Source organism: Diospyros lotus, chromosome 2 (genome assembly GCF_014633365.1).
Source record: "Diospyros lotus cultivar Yz01 chromosome 2, ASM1463336v1, whole genome shotgun sequence".
Taxonomy (NCBI): domain Eukaryota; kingdom Viridiplantae; phylum Streptophyta; class Magnoliopsida; order Ericales; family Ebenaceae; genus Diospyros; species Diospyros lotus.
Window position 1 is genome coordinate 24,172,914 of NC_068339.1, and position 27,954 is coordinate 24,200,867.

The 27,954-nt window shown below is 34.8% G+C and overlaps 2 protein-coding genes and 1 long non-coding RNA gene across 3 annotated transcripts; 2 read left to right on the forward strand and 1 right to left on the reverse strand.

The window, feature by feature from the left end:
• The first annotated feature begins 492 nt into the window (after positions 1–492).
• On the forward strand, positions 493–1,775 carry LOC127793708 (uncharacterized). Its single transcript, XR_008021486.1, has 2 exons — positions 493–965; positions 1,042–1,775. It is a non-coding gene; the product is annotated as an uncharacterized LOC127793708 (long non-coding RNA).
• On the reverse strand, positions 1,333–2,855 carry LOC127793707 (oxygen-evolving enhancer protein 3, chloroplastic). The gene is made up of 3 exons (XM_052324393.1): positions 2,427–2,855; positions 1,637–1,932; positions 1,333–1,505 (listed from the first exon to the last, which is right to left on the reverse strand). Exons 1-3 carry the CDS (start codon positions 2,731–2,733, stop codon positions 1,407–1,409), a joined length of 702 nt encoding a protein of 233 aa, XP_052180353.1. The 5' UTR covers positions 2,734–2,855; the 3' UTR covers positions 1,333–1,406.
• Positions 2,856–20,162: 17,307 nt separating this feature from the next.
• Positions 20,163–27,873, forward strand: LOC127793826 (kinesin-like protein KIN-14C). Its single transcript, XM_052324569.1, has 17 exons — positions 20,163–20,485; positions 20,688–20,939; positions 21,319–21,463; positions 21,543–21,652; positions 21,739–21,858; positions 21,972–22,175; positions 22,752–22,961; positions 23,041–23,115; positions 23,241–23,387; positions 23,449–23,587; positions 23,801–23,910; positions 24,574–24,735; positions 24,877–25,097; positions 25,238–25,319; positions 25,408–25,512; positions 25,660–25,764; positions 27,314–27,873. The coding sequence occupies exons 1-17, from the start codon at positions 20,438–20,440 to the stop codon at positions 27,491–27,493; spliced, it is 2,415 nt and encodes an 804-aa protein (XP_052180529.1). The 5' UTR covers positions 20,163–20,437; the 3' UTR covers positions 27,494–27,873.
• The last annotated feature ends 81 nt before the right edge of the window (positions 27,874–27,954 follow it).

Consider the following 27,954-nt stretch of genomic DNA (forward strand, 5'->3'; position numbering starts at 1 on the left):
TTTATCATTTTGAAAAACTATTTCTCAAAACAGAAAATTAGAAAATACGTTTTTTTTAATTTTGAAAATAACTTTTTAATGATATTTTATTCAATAAATTTGATTATTTAGTAAATTAGAAATATTTAATGTTAATATATTATTAAAAATATATATACATTTTTAAGTTAATGAATTTTGTAATATTTTTTTTCTTTACAATAATAAAATATGAATAAATAAATAAATAAATATATTTTGAGTTTAAAATTTGTTTTGGATGAAAACACTCAAAAACAATTTTTTTGTTGTTTTTAGGTTTTTTTATAATTTTTTTATTTTCAAAAATATATTTTTAAAAATAATAAAAAAATATATTTTTATTATTTTAAAAAATTAAAAATAACTTGAAAACAATAAAAAAAAAAAAACGAGCCAAGTGGTTTGCCATGGTTCTGGATCGGCGCTTCATTGAGAAGCAAATGAGCAGAACCTACTAAAAGGAGAAGATCCCAGCATAGGTGGTGCTAAGGAAGCATGCTCAATCCGGCATAGTTGCCATGGCTTGTTTGTGGAGCGAAACAATTCAACTCGCAAATTTTGCGTAAGAAATCCTTCGACTAGACAAGTACATGACTTGCCTGATTCACATCCAGGGATTAGGACAATGGTGATATATTTTGTACCATCTGTTTGTGATTATAGAGTGGCCTCCATCTACTATTATGGAGAACATTTTTGTGAAGTTCTTTCTCTTGGAAGCAAAGACCTTCCTTCTTGGAAACTCCTAGAGGTTGCTTCTTTGCGTGATCTCGGCACGAGGGGTCAAAAGTGTTGGTTTTGGTCGAATAATTAATGGGGTTATCTACTGCTTAGCAATCGCAGAGGATGGATTCTGGAGTTCTGGACTAGTTTGCGTTGATATGGTAAATGAAGCCTTTGCAAGAGTCGACGTTCCGCAGAATCTCTTTTCATCTTGGGAAAAGGTTAGGTTTTTTTTATTCATCCCCATGAATTTTATGGAAGAAAATCCAGCAATTAAGAAGTTCAAACCCTATGCAGCTAGACATGGAAACTTATGGTTTTATGCGAAGAATAATGAGCTCATTCACTCCAATATTACCTCTCAGAAAGTCTGCGCAACTGGCCCCAGGGGAAGAAGTGTTTTGTGTGTCTATAAACCAACCATGGTCACTTTTCAAGGAACCCAGAGAACTCCCGGGCTAGAACTAGCCTTGTCGAGGTATCGTCTTTACTTCTTGCTTCTGTATTTCATAGTTTTTGATTCAGGCGTTGTCAATAGGTTTGTCTCTTAATTTGCTTGAATTCAAATAAATTCCCTTCAGATAGCACTGATCAAACAGAAGTGTCTCATAAATTAGGTGCAAAGCTTAAAATTACATGCACAAACAGTTCATTAGATCCCTTTAACCAAGCTGGGCAAGCACATCTTTGAGTGCGCTAACAGTCTCAGCATAGTACTTCTCTGCTTCAGGGGTGCTCTTGATCTTTGCAGCATGGTCCAGCTGAACAGAAGAAACAAAAGCAAGTCAGCGTAAAAAAAGTTAAAATTCACGTAATTTTCACTAAGTGCAATAAAAACTCGTGATTGTTGTTGTCATTGTCATCGCAGCAAGAAAGATTATAATTTACTCACTCCGCTGAGGGTCTGGAAGAGCTTGCCAGTGAGATCTTGGAGGGGCTTCTTCTGGTCCTTGGGCTTTGCGGAAATGACAGTGTTGAGGTCATAGCGCAGGTACTCTGCCTTGAGGCGAAGGTCGTTTTGGACGTAAGGCCAGGCCTTCTTGTCGATCAACCCCTTCACGTTAAGAATGTCTTTTGCAGAGTCTTTCGCCCTCGCCGCCGCCGCCGCCGGAGGCAGTGGTTGCAGGAAGAATCGGTCCTTGTACGCCAGATCCAGGTCTCTTGGCTCGTCGGAATTCAATGTCCCAGCTGCCAAACATGCAAATTTTCCCACCATGATTGAATTAATTATAGCTTTCTTCTTCTTCTTCTTCTTCAGTTCATTATGGTACCATATGCGACCCAACAAATATATGCAATTACAGACTATTATAACTTACCCAAATAATTATATATTCTGATATTGTATTTTTAATTAATAAATATAAAATTTTAAATATTTTAGTTATATTTAATTTACAGAAATTAATTATAACAAAAATAATTACAAGTCCTTTAAATTGTTTTTAAAAGCAATCAAAAGGAAGATTAAGTATTTCACCCGAGCAATCAGGCAGGCAGCTGGCAACAGACTAGGTATTTCTTCCAACTGGTCACTTAATTCGCTTACAGTTTGGAGAACTATATTAGTTCCCATCTATGATAATGATTCAAAATTGACCTAGCCGGATCAGATGATTAGGTCCACAATTAAACAAATAATGAGCATTATTTTTGAATGAGCAGGGCGGCCGGAAACTTACGCAGACCACCGGAAGGTGGCGGAGGAGGTCCGACCTTGATGGGAGTGGCGGCGGCGAGCACAGCTTGAACGAAGGAACCAGATGCTAGGCCGGCGGCGACAAGACCCAGCACCGCCCGGCGGCTAGTCTCGGTCTCGGCGGACGCGGAGCCATGCTGGGCTCTAACGGCAAAGCCTAGGCGGGGCAATGCAATTCTGGGGCCGGTGGCGGCGTTCAAGCGGGCGGAGCCGCTGAGCTGGAGGTTGCCCTCCAAGACAGCCTGGGAGGAGCCGCGTAAGCCAGCCATCGAGGCCATAGCCTGAGCCATCCTATGCTTAGAGATTTTTCTGCCACGGGCGATCGAGTGGGAAACAAATTAATAAGTGGAAATACAATTGGGGGAGGGTGAGGTTGAGGTTGAGGTTGAGGGCGATGGTGATGTGGACGGTGTTCTCTCTGCGATTTGTTTGTATTGTTTCTGTGATGTAGAGCCACGCCCTTATCTGCCCTTTCCCTCCCTTGGATAATTTGGATATGCCAGCCCCCAATTGCTGATCGACATGTGTACTGCGTTTTGACAAGTTGGATTATGTCCTGCCACGTGGACTTGCAAAAGATTTTTCATTAAAATCTTCCCTCAATCCTTATATGTTCAAATGATATTTTTATTCATACGTACATGTATTGTATATATATATTATGAATCCTAAAGTTAAAAAAAAAAACTCTAAAAACGATTTAATTTCCCTAGAAACAAACCATCATTTGAATGCCTCCACTGTTCTCTTTGGGGGCCTTTTAAAACTGAATCAAACTGTTCTGTCAGCCACTGAGCTGGTCCATCCAGTCCAATTTTAAAAACATTGATTAGAACATCAGGTTTGATATATTGTTACTGTAAAATTAATACTATAATAAATATAATATTCATACAATCTTAATGATATTAATTTATTAATAACATTATTATATTAAAATCTTGAATAAATTAAATTTTATAATATTATGATTAATAATACTAGCAAAATATTATTGATATGTCCGAAGATTAAACATGTGACATATATTCCATCTAACCAAATTATTCTTGACCTCAGTCTGCTTAATTAGGTTATTTTTGTTTTCAATTTGCATAACCAATCCACCCTTGATCAACTTGCCTAACCAGCCTACCCTAGCCCTCAATATTTTACTTCGGTCTTATTCGACTTAGGACATGGGTTTTTCATAAATTGACAAGATTGAACTATTAAATCTTACTAGTATTTTTCTTTTCTTTTTTTTAATTGAGTGATAAACACAATCATATTTTACGATTATTTTCTATAATTTAGTAGCTAATAAATCTCTTTTTTTTTTAAATCTTAGAAGAAAAATTACTAAAATAAACTTAATCTCTTCAAATTTGTTTATGATCACCATTTTCAAGTGACAGAGACAAGAAAACTTAATCTTGAGCAAAGCAATATCTCTAAAATACTATATAAATAAAGGAAGATTTGTCAAATGAGGTAAGCATTATCTATTACAATTTCCAGCTACCTTGCTCATTTTTTGTTATTCCTTTAGGGGTAGCTTTTAAGTATTACAATTATTTTTCCAGACAAGTTCAAAATAATATCATGATTCTTTTTACAGAAGATCAATTTAAGAGTTCGAGCTTCAAGACTTTTTGTCACCTGACATGTTTCTTCGTAAATATAGATAATTAATTTTTTATATCATCAATATTAATTACCACTCATAAAATTATTATGAATGGTCATTGAGATTATTGTTTTTGCTTCGATTTTAATATAAAAAATAAATCACAGGTGAAAACTTCATCTCATTGCGCAGGATAAGAAATCGAACTCATAATCTACTAATGCGAATCTTAACTTATCATGATTCAATCACTTAATTTGTACCCTAAAAGCTATTATCATGAATGGTCAGTGATAGAATGACATTATACGTTATTGTTGGCTGTGAAGCTCCAAACGGCGTCGTTACTCTTAGCTGACTGGAGGGCTACATGCAGCAACCACGTGCTACCATTTGGCAGCTGCTGGATGGCTGCACGTGGCAACCATCAACTCACCTTCAGCTGGTGCCTGATTATGCCCTCTCAGCCTTTTGCCCGATCATCTCCTGCTCTCCTGCTCCTCTGTCGTTTTCTGTTGGGATTATAATCGTGCTTGCACGATTTGATCTGATCCATCCATCTACACTTTATGAGGCGCAATCCCAGCCGCTCTTAATCGTTTTTTTTTTATGCCTCGAGATGTGAACCATGAGAGGCGGAAAATACGAAGAAAAATCAAAAAGGTAGTCGGGTTGTTCTTGCGGGTTGAAGGCTCTCGCCTTTTGGCTAGGGTTTCGTTCTGGTTTGTTCCCGATTTCTTTTCTATACATGTTTGTATAGTTTTTATGGTTCGATAGGTTTGCCTTTAATCTGTATTAAGTTATTGATCGGCAGTTTTGTTTTCTCGAACCATTGATTGTTTTTGAGGGTTTTGTTAGTGAGGGCTTATGAGGGTGTAATCTGATTATTCATTTTATAGTGCAGTGAGCTCTTCTCTCTCGAGCTCAACATGGACATAGCCTCAGTTTGAGGTGAACCACGGTAAAAACTCTTATGCCTCCATTTCTTTTTGTTTCTCTGTGTTTGTATTTTTGATTCCAGCACTGTGAATGATTGTTTCATTCAGACCATCGAATAGTCTGTAATTGCTTAAGTAAAACCCTAAGGTTTAGTGTCGAGTCTCAACAGTAGTATCAGAGCCGCGTTAAATTCGGCTTCTAGGGTTTTCTGTAAGGTCAATCGTTTTTCAAAAACTTAGGGTTCTCTGATAAAGTCTGTGTCAGCGGGTGTTTGCTGTATTGATTCATTTCAGTGAATAGAGCCCTTTAGGTTACCTTCGTGCAATATGAAGATGAATTCTACCCGATTTGAAATCAGTATATTTGATGGAAAATGAGACTTTGGAAGCTGGAAGAAAAAGATGAGAGTATTGCTCTCTCATCATAAAGTGCTTATAGCACTTGAGACAGACAATCGCAAATGGTCAGCAGACCAGCTTGCAAGGACAGAGGAAATCAGGGAGGAAGCCTTTAATCTGATTTTCCTCCATCTAAGTGACAGTGTGATTCGCAAAGTGGATAGTATGACTACTCCCTTAGAGCTATGGAATAAATTAGATGCTTTATTTTCTGTCATTAATGCACCTAACTTAGTATATCTAAAAGGCATGCTGTTTAATTATAAAATGAGTACATCTAAGACAATGGATGAGAATATAGATGAATTCACTAAACTTGCATTGCTACTTAGAGGTACTGATCAAGCATTAGGTGACTCGAGTGAAGCTATGATTTTGTTAAATGCATTGCCTGATGATTATGATGTTGTTAAACATGCATTGAGATATACTGGCATAGTACCTACTTTAGACCTTGTTATTTCAGGCATTAAAGCTAGAGACTTAGAACTGGGAACATCTAAGAAATCTGGAAATAACTTATTTGTAAAGAGTAAGAATGAGAAAAAACACTTTACAAGTAATAATGATCAAACCATTGGGTCAGGGCAAAAGGGTAAGAAGAAAGATAAAAAGGGTAAGCAAAAATGGAAATGCTATCACTGTGAGAAAGAAGGACACATCAAGAAATACTGTTATGACTTTATTAAGAAACAAAAGCAAGGGGTAAATATAAATGTTAATCCTAATAATTCAAATTGCTTAGCTGAGGTACTTACTGTTTCAAATTTTTCTATTGATAATGAATGGATCATGGATTCCGGCTGTTCTTTTCATATGTGCCCTAACATTGATTGGTTTCAAAAATTTGATAAAAAAGAATCAGGGACAGTGTTTATGGGTAATAACCAATCCTGTAGGATTAGAGATATAGGAAACATATCTCTCAAATTGCATGACAACAAAATTATAACATTAACTGATGTAAGATATGTGCCTGATCTAAAAAGGAATCTGATATCCCTTGGCACATTAGATGAACTAGGGTTCTCTTATAAGGCAAAAAATGGATCCATGCATGTGTTTAAGGGAGATAATCTAATACTAACTGGAGCTAAGAAAAATGGATTATATGTGTTGAATGGTTGTTATTCCCCTTCTGATAATATTAATTCTGCATGCATAGTCAAATCTGATAAGACAAAATTATGGCACTTGAGACTTAGCCATATGAGCCTAAAAGGTCTTAAGGCACTGTCTAACCAAGGCTACCTTGGTTCAGTGCTAGTGGGGTCCCTTGACTTTTGTGAGCCATGTGTTCTAAGCAAGCAACACAGGCTGGGTTTCCATAAGGGAACCCACCTGGCGAAGGTATGCCTAGAATATATACATGCTGATTTATGGGGGCCTTCTCAGGTCCCTACTCATGGTGGTAACAGATACTTTCTTTCTATTATTGATGATTTCACTAGGAAGGTTTGGGTTTTTCTTTTAAAATCTAAAGACTAGACTCTGAAGAAGTTTAAGACTTGGAAGAACTTAATTGAAAATCAAATAGATAGAAAGATTAAAATCTTAAGGACAGACAATGGTCTAGAATTCTGTAACAAAGAGTTTGATGAATTCTGCAATACCCAAGGTATACTTAGACATAGGACTGTGAGGTATACACCCCAACAAAATGGGGTAGCTAAGAGGATGAACTGAACTCTTCTTGAAAAGGTTAGATGCCTCTTGTTCACCTCTAATATGCCAAAGTCTTTGTGGGGGGAGGCCTTATCTACTGCAGCCTATTTGGTAAATAGAAGTCCTTCCACTGCCTTAAATCTAAAATCCCCTGAAGAAATATGGACCAGTAGAAAATTAAATCTAGATTACCTAAGGGTGTTTGGTTGTGAAGCATGTGCTCACAAATCAGAAGGTAAGTTAGATGCTAGGTCCATTAAGTGTGTGTTCGTTGGTTACCAAGAAGGAACCAAAGGCTTTAGATTATGGGAAAGACAATCTGGTGGGATAAAAATTATTATTAGCAGAGATGTCATATTTAATGAAGCCATTTTCCCTTATAAAATCGTAAATTCTGAAGAAACCAACAATAATAGTAGTCCAGATGATTTTGCCATTCTAGGAGGGTCTCAAATTGAGGTGGAGCAAGCTGAAGGCCCTCTTCCAGTTGCTCCAATAGAATCCAACCTAGAAGAAGTTCCAAACCCTCATGAAAATCAAACCTCTGATCATGATGATGATCAAGAGGAACAAGAAAGAGAATCTGAGATTGAGGTGGAGCATCACAGCTCCACCCAAGATGTAACGGCCCGCCTCCCGGAGCCCCTACCGCGGATAGAGGATCCGTGAGAGGGTCATTATAAAAATGATATCGAACAATGACGCACCTACAACACACACATAACCCTTTTTGAAATCATAATTTTTCTTTATTATAACATCTCATCATAATCTTTACAACCATTCATCACTTGGGCCCCACTTGGGCTTACATAACATGCGACAAACTCTGAAAACATAAACATTAACCTTATTAAGACACGATGACACCCAGGATCTAGGTTTGGGAGAGCTCTGCACTTGCTACCATGACATGACGGTCTGGACCCAAACCCCGATGAACACACCTGCGATCTCAGGATATGCTGACCTGGAATGATGTAAAACAACATGAGTCGCGAGACTCAGCAAGCTCTAGAAAGAAAGTTACGGGTTTAGGATAGGACTCTTCCCATGACACCCCATGCAATTCATGTCAATGAAATCACGCCATGTCATGAGCTATACGTACCTTACTTCTACATGCATAACATAAAATAAACTGCACACAAGGAACCAGGGGCCCACATAAGTCAAACATTGGCACCCGGGTCCCACATACAAACCTGTTGTAGCCTAACATAGGCTACCATATCATCATTCTCTTAGACCAGCCTTTTCCTGACATGGTCGGCTTTTCCTGACATTCAACTTTTGTCTTTTCCTGATACTTGTTACATACTTTTCCTGATTCCCATCATATTCTCATGTGTTCATCATGTCATACATCACATAATCATATACTTCCGTGATCTTGGTCTTCCCTCGGGCCAACCCCGAGCTAATATCTAAGCTGAGCCAAAGCTCACATGAGTCGGTACTCCCGACACCTGGCACGGTACTCCCGTCCAGAATAACAGTAACATTAGAACCATGCGATGCAACACATAAGAAATGCAAGGGCTTCCGTAGCATAAACGTGATGACAAGGCCCCCATAAACCAAACATCAGGCCCTGCTACGCCCACACATAAGAATTCACACATGCGACATGCTCTAAATGCATATGCTCATCTAGGGTACCCAAATTGGCTCTTAGACCAACCGGGTCATGTAAATGTTCACACATCCCGTCACACACAAAGCATGTCCCCACGTGAATGCAACCCAGCCCTTTGTAGCACACACATCATGAAATGCACAAACCAAGGCGGGAATCTGGAGTACCAGCTCTTCTGGCCGTCTAGCGCTTATCGTAACAACCGATGACTGGCGCCCATACATCCAGCCATCAACTGCCACGACCCACGGTCAACAGTCAGTGGCTTTGTACCCATACCCTTAGACACACTTACTGACATTATTGACTTTATATCTTCCCAGCTTAACTTTACATAACATTTTTCCATAACTCATAACTCCTCATGTACATAACCACATAACATCGTAATACCATTCTTATTACTTTTCATTCACATAAAGTCATCTCAACCTACATAATAAACTCTTTAACACATTTTCTTAATTCTAACCATAACCAATTTCTCTAAGAACCTAACCCCAACGGGTTCGGCATCATTCCCAAGGAAAGCGGAGCGATACGAAGCTCCGTGACGGTTGAAATAAAAGGCGCCATGACATCATTACTTAGCTTATCCCATTAACAATAAACTTATTAATAAAATAAAAGTCGTAAAATGGTTACTACGCGGATTATTATTATTTATGCGTAGAACCGAGTCAAGGTGAGGGAGGGTTTAGAGTAGAAGAAACCTCAAAGACTTTCAAGGGAAATAAATATCGCGAAGAGAGGGTTAGGAGCTTGCCTGAAAATGGTTGATTTCAGCCTCTCTTGTGCTCCCGATGCGAATTAAAACGTTTCCTATCAAATAATACAACCGTGACTTAAATCGGTTAATTCTAACGCGTAAATTATATAATCTAACCGTATAAAATCTATGATTTAAGCATATAACACTTATATAAATTTTACCCACTTACCGAAATATTCTAAATACCGAATAACCTCGAAGACTCCTTAATTTTATCACTTCACTTCCATTTCGTAGCTACCGTGCGCTTCCCCAATTCTTTTCTCCTTCCTTTCCCTTTGCTGCTCGCGGTCTCCCTCTTCTCCAAGCTCTGCTCGCGAACTCCCTCTTTTCCAAGTTTTCTTTAGCAAATTTGTATCCCTATTTATACTCCTCAGAACACCTTCGCCACTAAGTTTTTCCCCAACCCCAATGGCCATCATTTAAACTATCAAATCTCATTTAATTCTCTCACAGCCTCTTGACTTTTGAACCAATTTCAGCCGCATTTAAGCCATTTTGATTGACCATTTTCCATGAAAATAAGGAAAACACAAATTGGGAAAAGAATTAAAGGCAGCACATGTTGCCAGCGCGCCACACGTCCCACACACACACACTATATTACATGTATACATATATATATATATATATAATGTTATCTCAAACATTCCATATATATTATGTAATATAATATATTAACTTAAGATTATATTTTACTTCACATATAATTGCGTGCGTTTCCTTCCAAATTACTTTCATTCCTTTATTTAATTATTTTATTATTTTATATTATATGCAAATATATTAATTGCTATAATATTTTATTTATCTTAATCACTTAATAATCTAAATCCTAAAATTCTACAAACTTCCGATCACTTCCCCATTTAAGAATACAATAAATTTAACATCCTCATTTAAATTTCTTTAACTCACAAGTATTCCATAAGTCACCAATCACTCTAAAACGTCGAAATTAGTACTTATTATTTACCTCTAAAATTTCGGATGCTACACAAGATCTCAGTGATTATCATCTAGCTCGAGATAGGAGCAGGAGGATTTCAAGACCCCCTACTAGGTATGCTTATTTGGACCTAGTGTTTTGTGCCCTTGTGGCAGGTCTAGAATTAATGAGCAGTGAGCCTTCCACATATGAGGAGGTTGTCAGCTCTAAGAAAAGTGTTAAGTGGCAGCAGGCCATGGATGAGGAAATGACCTCACTTAAAATTAATGGCACCTGGGAGTTGGTGCCTAGACCTCAGAAACAGAAGTTAATTCAGTGTAAATGGTTGTATAAGTTAAAGGAAGGCATATCTCTCACTGACCCTATTAGGTATAAAGCAAGATTAGTGGCAAAGGGATTTACTTAGAGAGAAGGTATAGATTACACTGAAATTTTATCCCCTGTAGTAAAATTCAAAACCATTTGCATGATGCTATCTGTAGTTGTTCAATTTGACCTTAAATTAGAACAATTAGATGTTAAAACAGCTTTTTTGCATGGAGATTTAGAGGAGAAAATTTATATGATACAACCTACTGGATATATTGACTCAAATAAACCTGAGCATGTTTGTTTACTGAAAAAATCCCTTTTATGGCTTAAAACAATCCCCAAGACAATGGTATAAAAAGTTTGATAATTTCGTCTTAGGGATTGGGTTTGTAACGAGTAAATATGATAACTGTTTCTATTTTATTCTCTCAAATGACCCCATTTATCTATTGTTATATGTTGATGACATTCTGTTAATCAGCAAGTCTAAGTCTAAGATAAATGAATTAAAACAGATGCTCAACACAAGTTTTGACATGAAAGACTTAGGTTCAGCTAAGAAAATTCTAGGAATGACAATAGAAAGGGATAGAAAAAATTTCAGCTTAAAGGTTCATCAAAATGACTACTTGATGAAATCTGTAAAAAGATTTGGCATGCAAAATTGCAAGCCAGTGAGTGTCCCATTAGCTGGACATTTTGTCTTAACTAAATCTCAATGCCCCACGTCCAACTCTAAAATCATTAAAATGGAAAGTGTTCCATATGCTAATGCAATTGGAACCATCATGTATGTTATGATTAGCACAAGGCCGGATTTAGCCTATGCTATTTCAACCCTCAGCAGATTCATGTCCAACCCAGGTAAACCTCACTGGGATGCACTTAAATATTTATTGAGATATATACATGGATCAGTTGATGTTGGATTAAGTTACAAGAAAAGATTTAATTCTCTTGATCTTGTTGTGTATGTAGATTCTGACTTTGCAAGGGATAGAGACTCTCGTAAGTCTACTACTGCTCTATACTTCACCTTATGTGGAAATTGCATCAGTTGGAAATCACAGCTGCAGCCTCCGGTTGCTCTGTCTTCCACTGAGGCTGAGTATGTAGCAGTAACTGATGTTATTAAAGAGGCTGTGTGGCTTCAAGGTATCCTCCAGGAAATCCAACTGCTCTAAGGTAAGGCTGTGGTATACTCAGACAGTCAAAGTGCGATTCACTTGACCAAAAATCCAGTCTATCATGAACACACCAAGCACGTGGATGTCAGGTATCATTATATTAGAGATTTGGTTGCTAATGGCACTATATCTATATTAAAAGTGCCTACAGAGAATAACCCTGCTGATATGGGTACAAAGTTGCTAAATGCAACAAAGTTCAAGCATTGCTTGGACCTGTTGCATGTGGGTGTTGGTTGATCCTATCAACTAAAGCCATGAAAGAGAGAATTGTAGCATGCTGCATTTTGTTATGATGTTTGGATTTCACTTTTCTGTTTGGTGCTTCAAGGTGGAGATTGTTGGCTGTGAAGCTCCAAACGGCGTCGTTACTCTTAGCTGACTGGAGGGCTACGTGCAGCAACCGCGTGCTGCCATTTGGCAGCTGCTGGATGGCTGTACGTGGCAACCATCAGCTCACCTTCAGCTGGCGCCTGATTATGCCCTCTCAGCCTTTTGCCCGATCATCTCCTACTCTCATACTCCTCTGTCGTTTTCTGTTGGGATTATAATCGTGCTTGCACGATTTGATCTGATCCATCCATCTACACTTTATGAGGTGCAATCCCAGCCGCTCTTAATCGCTTTTATTGATGCCTCGAGATGTGAACCATGAGAGGTGGAAAATACGAAGAAAAATCAGAAATGTAGTCGGGTTGTTCTTGTGGGTTGAAGGCTCTCGCCTTTTGGCTAGGGTTTCGTTCTGGTTTGTTCCCGATTTCTTTTCTGTACATGTTTGTATAGTTTTTATGGTTCGATAGATTTGCCTTTAATATGTATTAAGTGATTGATCGGCAGTTTTGTTTTCTCGAACCATTGATTGTTTTTGAGGGTTTTGTTAGTGAGGGCTTATGAGGGTGTAATCTGATTATTCATCTCATAGTGCAGTGAGCTGATTATTCTCTCTCGAGCTCAACGTGGACGTAGCCTCAATTTGAGGTGAACCACGGTAAAAACTCTTGTGCCTCCGTTTCTTTTTGTTTCTTTGTGTTTGTATTTTTTATTCCAGCACTGTGAATGATTATTTCATTCAGACCATCGAATAGTCTATGATTGCTTAAGTAAAACCCTAAGGTTTAGTGTCGAGTCTCAACACTTATCCTATTACTAATGGTATTAAATTAATAAACCATGTATCCCAAAACGTTTGGCATTTGACCTAACAACCTTTTAAACTTTATTTTTATAAAATTGATACTTGAATTTTCTTGAAATCGTTAACAGTATTAAATTAATAAACCATGTATCCCAAAACGTTAGGCATTTGACCTAAATACCTTTTAAACTTTATTTTTATAAAATTGATACTTAAATTTTCTTGAAATCGTTAGAACATGTCAACATAAGAAATAACATAACTAAAATAAGTTAACTTAAAATTATTCTTAATATTTATTTAATTAAGTTAAACATAATAAAATTTAATAAAAATAAAAAATAATTTTCAAAAATATTGACTATGGTTTTTTAGATTCCATAGCTAATAGTTAATATCCCTTTCTCTTTTTCTTTCTCTCTCTAGGTTTGTTCCAACCCATTTCATCAACTAAAGATTAGGATCAATTCGTTTTATTTTTATTTTTATTTTTTTTATATTTCACTTAATTTAATAGATATTAAGAATAATTTTAATTTAAATTAATTTAATTAACTTATTTTCTTACATGTGATTTAGGGCTTAGTATTTAAGAGATGTTGTAGCCTGATGGACAAGGTTTAGAGATTGATTTTACTAAAATAAAAATTCATGAATTTTTTATTATAATTTTAAGTTTAAAGAGTGTACAGTCAATTTACTTAATATTGTTAATAACGGTGAAGTTGAGTGACTAATACTAGAAAGTTTAAAATTTAATGGGATAAATTTTAAATTTTAAATGTTGTTTATACCAAATTATCAAAGTTTAAAAGAGATAGGGTCAATACCTTTTGTTAGCTTATGTTTTTTTGTAAGCTAGGGATGTTCAAGATTAGTGTGATTTTGCACGTGATATGTCATAGCTTACTATTTAGATCATATTTTTTGTATTTTTTTTCTTTTTATATTATTTTTACTTATCAAAAAACAAAAAAGAAAAAAGGAAAAAAAGAGACATTTGTTTGTTATGTTGTTTACAGCATCATATATGGTAAATTCTCCTACAGTAATTTTAGACCATTTATCTTTATTTTTATATATATTCTAGAAGATCATTATATCTTATATATCATTAAAACTAGATGAATTGGAGAAGGAAGGAATGAGAATGGGGGAAACTTGCGTTTGGTTGCAATCTCCAAATTCTCCTGTAGAATCGATAGAATTCTTGTTAGCCAAAAGAATGTTTTTGTTGTAAATTTTTATGTTTTTTTAATGAAATTTTAGATTTTTTGTGATTTCAAATTTATTTCTAAATCATGTAAAATTACTCATTTAAATACCTGGTCTCCAAGTGTGCACATACACTAACGTGACAATTTTTTAGGATCTCCACAACTCTCTATCTCTCTCTCTCTCTGGCGTTTCTTTAGTTCTCTCTATCTCTTTGGTGGCTTCTTCTCAGCTCCAACTCTCTTTAGCATCTCAATTTGTTCTTTCTCCATTTGCATCTCTTTCGGGGTCTTTTCAATTGTCTCTCATTCTCCAGTAGCGTCTCCACAACTCTTTTTCTCTATTCGACGAAACTACAAAACTCTTACTCAAGCAACTAAAAAAACTAAGAGTAAAAGAGTAGAATTTGAAAAGGAAGAAGAAAGATGAGAAGGCAAAACCCAAAATTGCCCAAACTCTACATATGGTTGATTGTGAAGAATCATTTTCTACCTTGTCTTAAGAATCAAGTGACAACAAAGAGAGAGAGCAAGTTAAAGAGATGTTAAAGAGAGAGAGGGAGTTGAGGAGATGCAGTAGAATAAAGAGAGGAAAACCAGAGGCACTACCAATACCAAATCTAGGGTAACGTAGCCAAAGAGAAAGAGCTGAAGAGACATTAAAAAGAAAGAGGAAATGCAGGAGACGTCGTCAAAGAGAGAGGAAATGTAGCCGAAGTGAAAGCAAATGGTTTAAAAGACGTCAAAGAGAACAAGAGAGAAATGAAGCTGGGAGACATTGTCGAAGAGAGAGAATGAGCTATAAGAAGACACTAGAGGAGATGTTGAAAAACTACTATGTTAGCGCATATGTATAATACTTACTAGTCAAGTATTTAAATGAGTTATTTTATAAAATTTAAAAATATATTTAAAATTACAAAAAAAAAAAAAAGAAAGAATTTCACATGAAGAAAACAAACAAGTTGATGGACTTTTTGGCCAATTCTCATTCCATTCCTCATAAATTGTTACAATGACATTTTTTGCCATCAACTAATATAAAAAATAACAAAATAATCTTGGCAAAATCACCATCTTTGCGACCATCAACCACCAGTATGTTGTCCACCCTCACCATTGCCACTGTAGCCATCCACTGCCACCATATGTATTTTCTAACCCAGAAACTTAAGTGAATTTTTTTAGTTAAATAAAAATCAAAATAATGTTTTAATAACAATCAACAAATTAAAAATAAGATCTTATTTTCATTTAAAAATATAAGATTTATTGTTTCTTTAGAACATTTTCGTCATAAAATTATAATTTTTTTATTTCATACTAAACATAACAATTAATGAAATAAAATAATTATTCTACTGGTAACAATGAAATAGCTAGAATAGTTATTCTTCCAGTACCAAATGAGACAGTCGTGCCATTTCCATTCCATTCTATTCGAATTCTCATTCCCTCATATCCCATTCTAGTGAACCAAATCTAATGGTTCACTTTAAGTTTTCTTTAGTTTTCATTTTCTGATACAAATATTCTTCATTCATTTAGTAATCTTTTAGCTATTTTCTCACATGTTTAAACAACAAACAATTTCAATAGATTCTAATTATATTAACTATACTCATGTTTTGCACATACATATCTATGCTTTCATATTTATATTCTCCTTTTTTATAATGTCATTACAAAGATTCTTCTTAAGTTTTCTTCAACCTTCATATTCCCTTTTTTTATACAAATCTTTTCCGTTCATTCATTCATTTAATTATATCTAGTGTTGTCAAACAAACTATTCTAGTTGACTTTGGCTCTTAAAAGATAAGAGTTGGATAAAATTCAACTCGAATCGCTAAAAAAAGTAAAATCTAATTCAGTTCATGAGTATGCTTAAGGCGAGTTGAGCCAAACCAAACTCAAGTTCAGGCTTGTAACCTTGAATCGACCACAATCCAACAAAAACTTTATTGTGCACTCAATTTTAAAATAATTTTAAAATTATATATATATTTAATGAATATGGTATAAAAATATTTTAAAAAATACAAATTCCACTTACAAATAAGTAGATAAAAGTTTAAAAATTAAGGTTGCGTTCCCTTTACTTTTCAATTTTCAGTTTTGAGTTTTAAAGTCATTTTCAGTTTTCTGTTTTGTTAGTCTATTTTTAGAAAATTAAAAACGCATTCTCTTTGTCATTTTAAAAAATTATTTCTCAAAACAAAAAATTAAAAACCGCGTTCTCTTTGAAATTTTAAAAATAATTTTTTAATGATATTTTATTTAATAAATTTGATTATTTAGTAAATTAAAAATATTTAATGTTTATAAATTATTAAAAATATATACACATTTTAAAGTTAATAAATTTTATAATTTTTTTCCATTATAATAATAAAATATGAATAAATAAATAAATAAATGTATTTTGAGTTTAGAGTTTGTTTTGAATGAAAACACTACAAACAACTTTTTGTTGTTTTGAATTTTTTTTATAATTTTTTTTTTCAAAAATACATTTTTAAAAACAGTAAAGAGAACGCATTTTTATTATTTTAAAAAATTAAAAACTAAAAATGACTTGAAAACAGTAAAGAGAACGCAGCCCCTTTTTAACTTTTAATAGTTTTTACATTACAGTTTCTAATATCCAATTTCACCTTTAAAATGATTTTAAATTTTATAAATATTTAAAAGTTAAAACCTCATTCAATAAATATATATTTTATATTTTTTAAAGGTGATTATATATTTTTTTGTATCACAATATATAATTGTGTATGTGATAGGGCTTCCACTTTATAGTGGTTACTAATTTAATATTTAAAAAAAGATCATATAGATAATATTTTTATATTTTTTATTCATTATCATTGTGCTGTAATGTCTTCTTTATAATTTATAATTTTTAGAGTATAAAACTTATTAAATTACATATAAAAAATTTAAAATCAAAGTTGTAATATAAAAAATTATAACTTTTTTATTTTAAAAAATATATTTAAGTCAGGTTCATTGGCTTACTAGGTTGTTGGGCCACCAGGGCTAAACAAGGTCTGGTTATAGGCCCAACCTTATTAGGCTTGGCTTGGTATGCAGATAATGAGCTGGGCTTGGCTCCGCTGATCACGGGTCGAGACAGCTGGGCCCATGGTTGCCCGACCCATTTGACAACAGGAGCCATATCACGTGCTTGCATCATTTGACTTCTTACAAGTATAAATTATCTCAATCCTAACTTTCACATCTTTAACTTCAACAAGTCTCGCACCCTATTTTCTATTTTGTCTCATAGTGCTACAATTATATGTTGCACATGTTAGCGTAGTGTTTAACTACCTAATATCATAAATCATAGAATAAAAATGGTCTTATACCACAATAAACTAATCTTTCTATAGTTTCAAAAATTTAGTAATACTAATATTTATTTTTATTAATTTTTTTAATATTATTCATTATTGTTTTACTATTTATAATGTCAAAAATATTGACATTCCTAATATTATAATAATTTTAGGATAAATTTCACAAACCACCCACAATATTTGTTTAGATTCCACCGACCACCTTCGCGTTTCAAAAACGACACCCACCTTCCTTGAGGTTAATAATTATGCAATGTATACCCCTTTTTCAATTAATGAGATTTAATTTTGTAAAAATCCCCCAAATAGTCTCTCATCTCTCTATTATCTTTTAAAATCATATGAAAATATAAAAATAAATAGAAATTACACAATAAGATTACTATCAGCAATTACCTTTCATTGATTGTTGAAAGGATAGAGAAAATAAGACAAATTAGGTTCAAACAAACCCAAATTTAGATTCAAATTGTTTAAACCCAATTCTTTAGGTTCTTTTTTGAATCCAAAATACAAAGAGAAAGAGAGAGAGAGAAATGCATAAATGCTGGCAAAAACTTACTATCAATAATCACCGTTGTTGCCATTTCTACTTGAAATTAAAAAAAAAAAAAAACAAAGATAGAGAGAAAAAGTAGAATGATAAGGAAATAAATTGGTATGAGTTTTTTGAATGGGTTCAAAAAACCTAGATCTAGGCACATCAGTAACTATTATACTTTGTCCCATCATTGATGAGAAATAAATATGTAAAAACATTGTTCAAGGTTCATCTATAGGGTAAGGAAATTTAAAATTGAACCCCTCAATATAAATATATATACATAGAGAGAGAGAAATAGGGGTTACTTGTACATATTGTGAGATAACTATTAGAGAAAAGATAAAGAAAACTAGAATGATCTCCAAGGGACTTTCACTATATTAAGAGGAAATAATGACATATTTGCGATAAAAAAACAAAGAATGAGAAAAAAGAGAAAGATGTGATAATTTATATATAAAGGTAAAATAGTTAATTTGTTAACCCCAAGGATCGGTCACGGTTGATTTTAATAAGGGTAGTCAATGAAATTTAGTTAAATTTTAAGAGTAGTATGTGAAATTTATGTGGTGTGCTATCGGTGAAAGAAAGAAGAAGGAAGAAAGAGAAAATAAAATAGATAAAAAAGAAAAATATGATAGTTTTTATATAATGACAAAATAGTTAATTTTCCTAATCTATTAAACCCAAGGAGGTTAATGTTGACACTACAACAAATTTTGGATTAAGAAGCATTTACAAATGCTTTAATAGATAGTTTATTGGGGGCATTTTAACTATTAGGGCACTAATAATAATGTCCCGTGTAACTGTGTCCCAAAAACGTATTGAGGTACTTACAAATACCTAAAAAATAATTATAAATTTAAGTTTGTTGTGACACTTAAAAATGCCTCAAAAATCACTATAAATTTATTTTTCATATCCCCACAAGGCTTTCTCTTAACTCTAACTTACTTCTCCCTCAACTCGAACCCTGAACCTTTCATTCTTTTTGGACACATATGACCACCTAATCTACACATCATCTTATTAATATATGTGCCTATATTTATTTTATAGTATATCTAAGTTTCATTAGAATTATTCTATTGGGGCACTTAAGATTTGTCTATTATGACACTTCATTAGAGTGTCTTGTTAGAATTATTTTAATCGGGCATTTCAAAAATTCTGCCCTATTAAATTTATTTATTAAAACACTTATATTTGTCTATTAGGGCATTTCATTGTCGTGCCTCATTAGAATTATTTTATTGGGGCACTTCTTTAAATTGTGCCTTAAAATGGTATTTTATAGGGCACTTAATTGTTGTGCCTCATTAAAATTATTGTATTGTGGCACTTTTTTAGATTGTGCCTTAAAATAGTATTTTAGAGGACAATTTCTAAAAAATGCCCTAAAAAAGATGTCTTAACAAATTATTTTTGTTGTAGTGTGAATTAAAAAATATATGAGTTTTTGGTGAAATTTAGTCAAATTTTAGAAGGGGTCTTAGAAATTTATTCATAATTTTTTAGTGATCAATTCAATACAATAATACAATTCAATATTTTTAATTTTTTATTTATCAATATGTTTACTATTTATAATGTTGATATTATTGATAATTTTAATATTAAATTTAATTTATTATGTACTCAATATGAAGATTTACATTTACACGATTCATATTGATATTAATATAAATATTATTAATGGTAATTTTAATTAGGCTAGAAATTCCTTATTTTATTTGAAAAATAAAGAAAAAATCCCATTTTTTTGGAAGGGAACTTATCAAAGTGTACTCGAAGATTTTTTTTTTTAAGTTTTTATTGAAATTTTTATTTAAATACAGTTTATAGTTTTCCATATTTACGCAATTTTTTATGAAATAACACATAGCTTTCGCAAATAAACGACGTCGTATCATGTTCTCTTCACTTCCGGGTGGATACAGCCCAATATTGTAAGCAAGCCCCCCAACTTAGGACATAACAAACAAAGGATAGCGCCCGATCCCAATTCGAAAGAATTCAAATTTCACCTTCCCTCTCTTCGAACCTTCGTTCCTCTCTCAAACCCTAATTTCCAATTAACGTTCGGATCCGAAAAGTTTCTCGAGAAACAAACACCAAATCTCGTTTTTCACTGGGATCACTACCATCATTCTCCCTTTCATACCATAGAATCAACAGCTGAGACTCAAATTCGGCGTCTCGGCTCCGTTGTGTACAGTTTAGGGCCCTAGCGAGGCTACTCCAGCTCCCAGAGAGCAGAAATATGAATTATCGCAGCCAGAATAAGCCTCCTCCTCGCAGTCCCTCAAATGTAAGTTCAATAAACATGCTCTTCATGTGTACAAGTATTCGTGCGTATATGTGTGGATGCACGTGTCTCAACTTGGATGTATTATCTCCTGCATCTAATGCGAATGTGTATACGCTGAAGTATAATTCTGGATGTGTATGTCCGTGGACATCATTAGACATCTATTTGTTCGCTGTTGATTGTTTTTATTTGAATTATGTAGAAAAACAGTAGCGTTGATGGTACGCATCACGACAAGCGGAGGAAAATTGGGACGGCGAGGTTGGCTGGGCCAGTGAGTACAGGCCGAGGGAGGCAACCTTTTGCAGCTATGCCCAACCGGCAGGATGCTAATTTGAATGCGAATGACTTGGCTGGGACTGAGGCTTCAGAGTGTGAGAGTGTGCAGTTTACTAAGGAGGAGGTTGAGGCATTGTTGAATGAGAAGATTAAGGGGAAGAAGTTCGACCTCAAGGTCTGGTTGAGTTCTTTGTTTATTTTTTTATTTGTTGGTTAATTTGTTTACCATTCTGTGTGGCCACTGACAAAAATGGGGAATTCGGGTGGAGAATATATGCTTTTAACATTGAGTTTTAGGTAATTTTCCTACTTGAAAGAGCAAAAATTTACTTATACTCACTAGTAAATTTCTTAAGGCATTCATATTCACAAATTTATTGCTTTGGGGATGACACTTTGTTATATAGTGGAATTTAACCCGAGGTATGAATGTTACATTCTGGTACATAGTTTGCACTTTCTTAATGCCCAAAAGATGTGTTAAAAATAATTGTATTTGTGTGCATTATCTTTTTCCTGCTGTTGGACTTGCTTACATTTGTCTTAATTGACAGGGGAAAATGGAACAAATGAATGACCACATAAAGAAACTTAAGCTATGCATAAAATGGTTTCAAGAAGTTGAAGAAAGACATGTCCAGGAGAAGGAAAAGGTACAGAATACCTTGGATTCTGTAGAGAGAAAATGCACTGCAACAGGTAACTTGTGCTTCTTGATTTCTAAACTTCCTAACAACCAATCAATCTTCTAATGTGCATTGGTTTATTTTTCTTTTAGAGGTGGCAATGCAAAATAAGGAGGATGAATTAAAATCACTCATTAAGGAATTGAAGGATACAACTGCTTCTTTACAAGAAAATTTGACAAGGGAAGAATTGGAGAAGTTGGTGAGATTTCTAACTGTGACACCTTCTAGATGATTTGCATTTTTTCCCCTTTGTTGTGTCAGTAATTTGGTTGTTCTGAAATTTAGGATGCAATTGAGTGCCATAGACGAGAAAAAGAAGATAGGGTTGCTGCTGAAAAGTTGCAAGCATCTCTAAGAGAAGAGCTTGAAAAGGCTGAGCAGGAGAAAGTAACTGCCAACCAGAGGGTAATTAAATTTAGAAACCATCCATTTTTCCTCTTAAAATCTTCAGTTGCACTATAAGATTGATTGCAGCAGTGCTAATTATTTCTACTAGTATTTGTTTTTGGGTTTTGCAGGTAACATCATTGAATGATATGTACAAGAGATTGCAAGAGTACAACACAAGCCTGCAGCAGTACAATAGCAAACTTCAAACAGACCTTGCAACAGCAAATGAGTCTCTCAAGCGTGTAGAAAATGAGAAAGCCACTATAGTGCAGAATCTGAGCACGCTACGGAGTCATTATACTTTGTTGCAGGACCAGTTGACTTCTTCCAGAGTAAATTTTTTAATTGTCATATGGGTTGAATTGTGTCTATTATATATATATTTTTTGGGGTTGTATCGTTAAGGAATATATTAAGATTTGTTGATTTTATTTAAATGGGAATTCTAGAATTAGTTTGAAAATATTTTCACTCAAATAAGTTGGAGTATAAAGAAAGTTTGTCTATGATATTTGAAAGTTCACCCTTTCATATGAACATATATTTGTGGTGGTCATAGTGATGCTGGTGCTGCTCCCTTCTTCTATGAACTCAACATTATTTTTGGTTAGATTAACTTTTAAGAATTCAATGTCACTTAGAGTTGCAGACTTTGAAGAGAGAATTAACTCTGTTAATTTATTGTAAGCTTGTATGTCAAGGCTAATTTACTACCTGAGTCTTAAGGTAGGTATTTTCTAAACACAACTATTTTGCTGAAGTAAAGATGTGAAAGAGATACTAGGAGCTATTTCTTGTTCTCCATACTTTCATTTGTTAGTTTTTCCTGTCTAATATCATCTGTCTGGAGCTTCTGTGCATCATCTCTACGCAAGCCTAAATGGTTTTATGTTATGCTGACTCTACAGGCTTCTCAAGATGAGGCTGTTCAGCAGAAAGAAATACTTTTGAAAGAAGTTGGTTCTCTTAGAGGAGAATTACAACAAGTGAGGGATGATCGTGATAGGCAATTGGCTCAGACACAGGCCTTAAATGCTGAACTAGTCAAGTACAAAGAAAGTACAGGCAAGTCGGTTGCAGAGTTAGATAACTTGACCCTAAAATCAAGCGCCTTGGAGGTTTGTTGGTTTATATTATCCTGCTTGTTATACATTTCTGCAATAGTATGCTTTCTGATGTGTTGACCACTTTGTGTAGGAAACCTGCTCTTCTCAAAGAGAACAAATACGCTTATTGCAACATCAATTAGCAGCTGCCACTGAGAAGCTGAAGGTTGGTACTTACTAATATATAAATTTATTAAGCTACAATACCATATGTGGACTTCAGAATTTACTTTTCTTTTGGCATAAGCCTTTTTATTGACCAGCAGAAGTGATACTTATTTGCATCTCCAGATGGCTGACTTATCTTCTTTAGAAACAAGGACTGAATTTGAAGAGCAAAAGAAAGCCATATGTGAATTGCAAGATCGCCTTGTAGATGCAGAGCTTCAAATATCTGAAGGAGAGAAGTTGCGGAAAAAGCTTCACAACACTATTTTGGTAAGGTCCTCTTGCTCATACTGTTAGTTAATATGAGCACTGATTTGTTTTTTTGATGCAGGAACTGAAAGGGAACATTCGTGTATTCTGTAGAGTACGCCCATTGTTACCTGATGATGGTGCTGGAACAGATAATTCAGTTGTTTCTTATCCAACATCTGTGGAATCTAAGGGCCGTGGCATTGAATTGATCCAAAGTGGTATGAGTTCTTGTTCTTTCACTTTGTAAACATGCGTAGTCATTTTCATACTGAACTAAGAGTATCGTGTGACATATCTATGTTGTTCATCATATGAAGGTTAAATGCATCTTAATTATGAGCTAGGAAGTGTGTACTAGATCATAGATTTCTCTTTGTTATATCAGTCTTCAGGTGAACAAACATCTCATTAGATTTTCTAACTTCTGGCAGGGCAAAAGCTTCCTTTCTCCTTTGACAAAGTATTCAATCATGAAGCTTCTCAAAATGATGTGTTTGTAGAGATATCGCAACTTGTACAGAGTGCACTTGATGGGTACAAGGTAACTATATCTTGTAGCGTTTTTGTTAACAAACTTTTGTCCAATAAATGCATTGTGCACAAAGCTTGGGGTTTGCATGTTTTCCTGATGTTCTAAACATGAGATTTAACTGATGCCATTTTCCTTGTCCTAATTCAAACTAGGTCTCCCAGGTTAACTTACTTGTATTGCCCAGATGAAGTCATATATGCTGTTTGAAGTCAATTTAACTTGGGTTCTTTGATCATTATATCATAGACCAAGGTTGGAGCTCCATTTTAAGGGTAGATGTAGTCAATATGTGTGAAAAGTAAACGTATTCAACATGCCAGATGCCAGAGTGCTGTGCTGTGTGTATTAGAGGCTGGTGAAGTTGGATTTGGTTGAGGATCTTGAGTATATGTTGTTAAAGTTTTTGTGATTAATCTTTGATGGAGTTTTAGTTGTTTTGTTACAAAGATTAGCCTTTTCAATTGCACAAAACAGGAGCAAGCATATGTGCTATCTTTCATGAGAATGGAAATATAGCATGCAAAAATCAACAATGTAGCTATTTTTGTTGTACTACAGTTCCTTGTCAAAACCAAAATGACTTGCATTTTTATTACAGGAATGCTTGTTTGTCAAAACCAAAATGCTTGTTTGTCAAAACCAATATGAAATATTATGTGGTTGTCTTGGCAGGTGTGTATATTTGCTTATGGTCAAACAGGCTCAGGAAAAACTTATACCATGATGGGCATGCCAGAATCTCCTGAACAGAAAGGGCTTATACCACGGTCATTAGAACAGATATTCCAAAGTAGTCAATCACTCCTTGCACAGGGTTGGAAATTTAAAATGCAGGTAGTCGGAGTAAGGCTCAACAAGTTGTTGTTGGTCTTGTAGAAATATAGTTTTCATGTATCTCTAAGTTTGTACATTCTTTTAAATGTTTTAATTTGTTTGTTTTAGAATACTTCATTTTGATGTTATTGAATTATGCAGGCATCAATGTTGGAAATTTACAATGAAACTATTCGTGATTTGCTATCGGTAAATCGTTCAAGTGGATCAGAATTGGCACGTGCAGAAAGTGGTGGTGTGGGAAAGCAGTATGCCATTAAGCATGATGTAAATGGAAACACACACGTTTCTGATCTTACCATTGTTGATGTCTGCAGTATAAAAGAGGTCTCTTCACTTCTACAGCAGGCTGCACAAAGCAGGTAAATCTTTTCTAAGGCAGTCAGATTTATTTTTTTGGTTTTGTTGCTCTCATTACCCCACCTCTCCAGGCTAAAAAATCAAAATGTATGTACTTGCTTCATCTGTTCTCCTTTGTGATTTAGGGCTTTCCTCTTTTCAGGTCTGTTGGTAAGACACAGATGAATGAACATTCATCCAGGAGTCACTTTGTTTTTACATTGCGTATATCTGGAGTGAATGAGGTATTTCTTGTAGTGGTGAATGATTTTGTAGTAAAACTCTCATATTCAACAAATTCACATATGCTGATTTACTTAATAAACTTGTTAGAGCACGGAGCAACAAGTACAGGGTGTGTTGAATCTCATAGATCTAGCTGGAAGTGAGCGGCTTTCAAGGAGTGGGGCAACTGGAGACAGGCTCAAGGAGACCCAGGTCTCTCTCTCTCTCTCTCTCTCTCTCTTTGTGCGGACAAGAAAAGAATATATGTTTCCATAGGAACAGTTTTGATTTGGATGAGGGCTATGCTTCAATATCCATTTCTACAAACAAGAGTCTAATTCACTTCCCTTAATTTGTCAGGCCATCAATAAGAGTTTATCTTGCTTAAGCGATGTCATTTTTGCATTGGCAAAGAAAGAGGACCATGTCCCATTCAGGAATTCAAAACTGACTTATCTTCTCCAGGTGAATATTCTTACATTTTTTCTTTGCTGTACTATATGTTGGTCCCTTTGGGGATGGCCACTCAAGAGGGGGGGGGGGGGGATCTTGATATATAATTTTATAAAAATTAAGCTTGTAAATATGTTAAGTGAGTTTGTTATATTGCAAGCCACAAGATATTGCAAAACAATTAAAAGGATGGCAAGAGACAACACAGTATATATAGTGGTTCGGTGTATTCTACTCTCCCAAAGTCTAACCACCCTTGGGGTTTCACTAAATCCAACATCAAGGTTTTCTCTGAGGTCACATTGGAAATTATTACACACCTAAATTTTAAACGGTTCTAGGCTACCAATACAATTCACAATAATAGTTTAAATGAATACAAGTATTTGCTCACACTTGGACACAAATGAATCAATTAATATAAACAAATGTACAAGGCAATGATATAAAAAATATTGCAATAACCTCAGTTGATGGAGATATTCAGATTTGACTTGATTAACTTTTCTCCACTTGTCTTGAGGCTCTTGGATGGATTGAGAGCCTTGGATTGCTTGGAAATTAGATTGAGAGAGCTTGTGTGTGCTTTAGATATTCAGAAATGCTAAAACTCTTTCACCATTTCGAGCCAAAATATTTAAAGGCGTTGCTAGATGATCTGCATAACGGTAAAAAATTTGACCGTTGCGTTCGGAAAGTCCACTTTCCTTAAGGGGGGAGTCGACTTCTATTTGAATGAGAGTCTACTTTCAAGGCTGAAAGTTGACTTCTCCAAGCAAGAATCTACTTCCCAAAAATCAACTCCTGGTTGGATAGACTCTGCATAATTTGCTCTGGGTTGACTAAGGCTATAAAAAAGTTGACTTTTGGCGTACCAGGAGTCGACTTTCGAAAGAAGTGGACTTTGTGGTCCAAATTTTGGAAAAAAAAAAACATTTTTTTTATGAATTTTATATTTATTTGAGAAATGGTTTTAATGGAAAATACCATTTTTGATTATACATATACTATGAACAAGTATTTTATAAATTAATCAGAAATAATTAGGGTCTACAATTTGTATATTATTTAAAATATAATTTTTGGTTAATCATCAAAACTTAATTTAGAGATTAAATGGAGCAAGTTGGCTCAACGCTATACAATGCCAAGTCTATATCTCTTGACACCTCCACTCTTGAAAGATAAAATCAATGTTCTATCCCTGACTCAAGGAGCACAAGTCATGCCTTCGCTACAATGCTATATTTGTTGCATCTGCATTCAATCTATTACCTTTGTGTAGCATCCACCAGAAGCAATAAATCTCCCAAATGTTTGAAGCATGTAGTGTATAGGTACAGCATGCTACTAGCCTTGGCCACAGTATCAAATGTGGGCTCTAATACCAGATGAGCATATAGAGCCCATCCACAAATGGTTTCAGCATTCAAATTTGATCTATCTGGTTGTGGTTAAATCATGGAGAAAAGTTGTAGTCTATCTAGTTATAATAATTTGTAATAGATGAAAATATTGTCTACTTGATGTTTTGACATTGTTTAGTTTGTGTGATCATCAGCCGTGCCTAGGAGGAGATTCGAAGACCTTGATGTTTGTGAATATATCCCCGGACCCTGTGTCACTTGGTGAATCGCTTTGCTCCCTTAGATTTGCTGCCAGAGTAAATTCCTGTGAGATTGGAATCCCCCGTCGCCAGACATCAACACGACCATTAGATTCTCGGTTGAGTTATGGCTGAAGCTGCCGACTTATTACCCTTGTTGTTTTCCTTGCAGCAGCTATAACTCATACTGATGTAACTGTTATGTTTAGGGGAGAAGATTTCGGACATGTTTGTTGTAAGTTTTATGCTCTGTTATGTTTTTAACTGGGTGCCCTCCAAAGTGCAGTTTCCAGTTTTTCGCTGCCATTCTTGTGCATGGAAAACTGGTCCTTGAGATTTGCATGCCAACATTCTTCCAAAAGTCTTTGGTGAATGTTAAGATTGTAATAGGTGGTAGCTGATTGAGTTTGAAAGGAGACTGATTGTTATAACCAACTAATCAACGATTCGTGTGTATTTTACTTTTCTAAGCTAATTAAAGCTTTCCCTTTTGGGATCAATTTGCAATTTGGAAGCCATCTTCCAGATTGGCCATCTCTTTGAAGTAGTGAAAATGGATGGAATCGTCCATTTGTTCGATGTAATTTGGAAGCCAT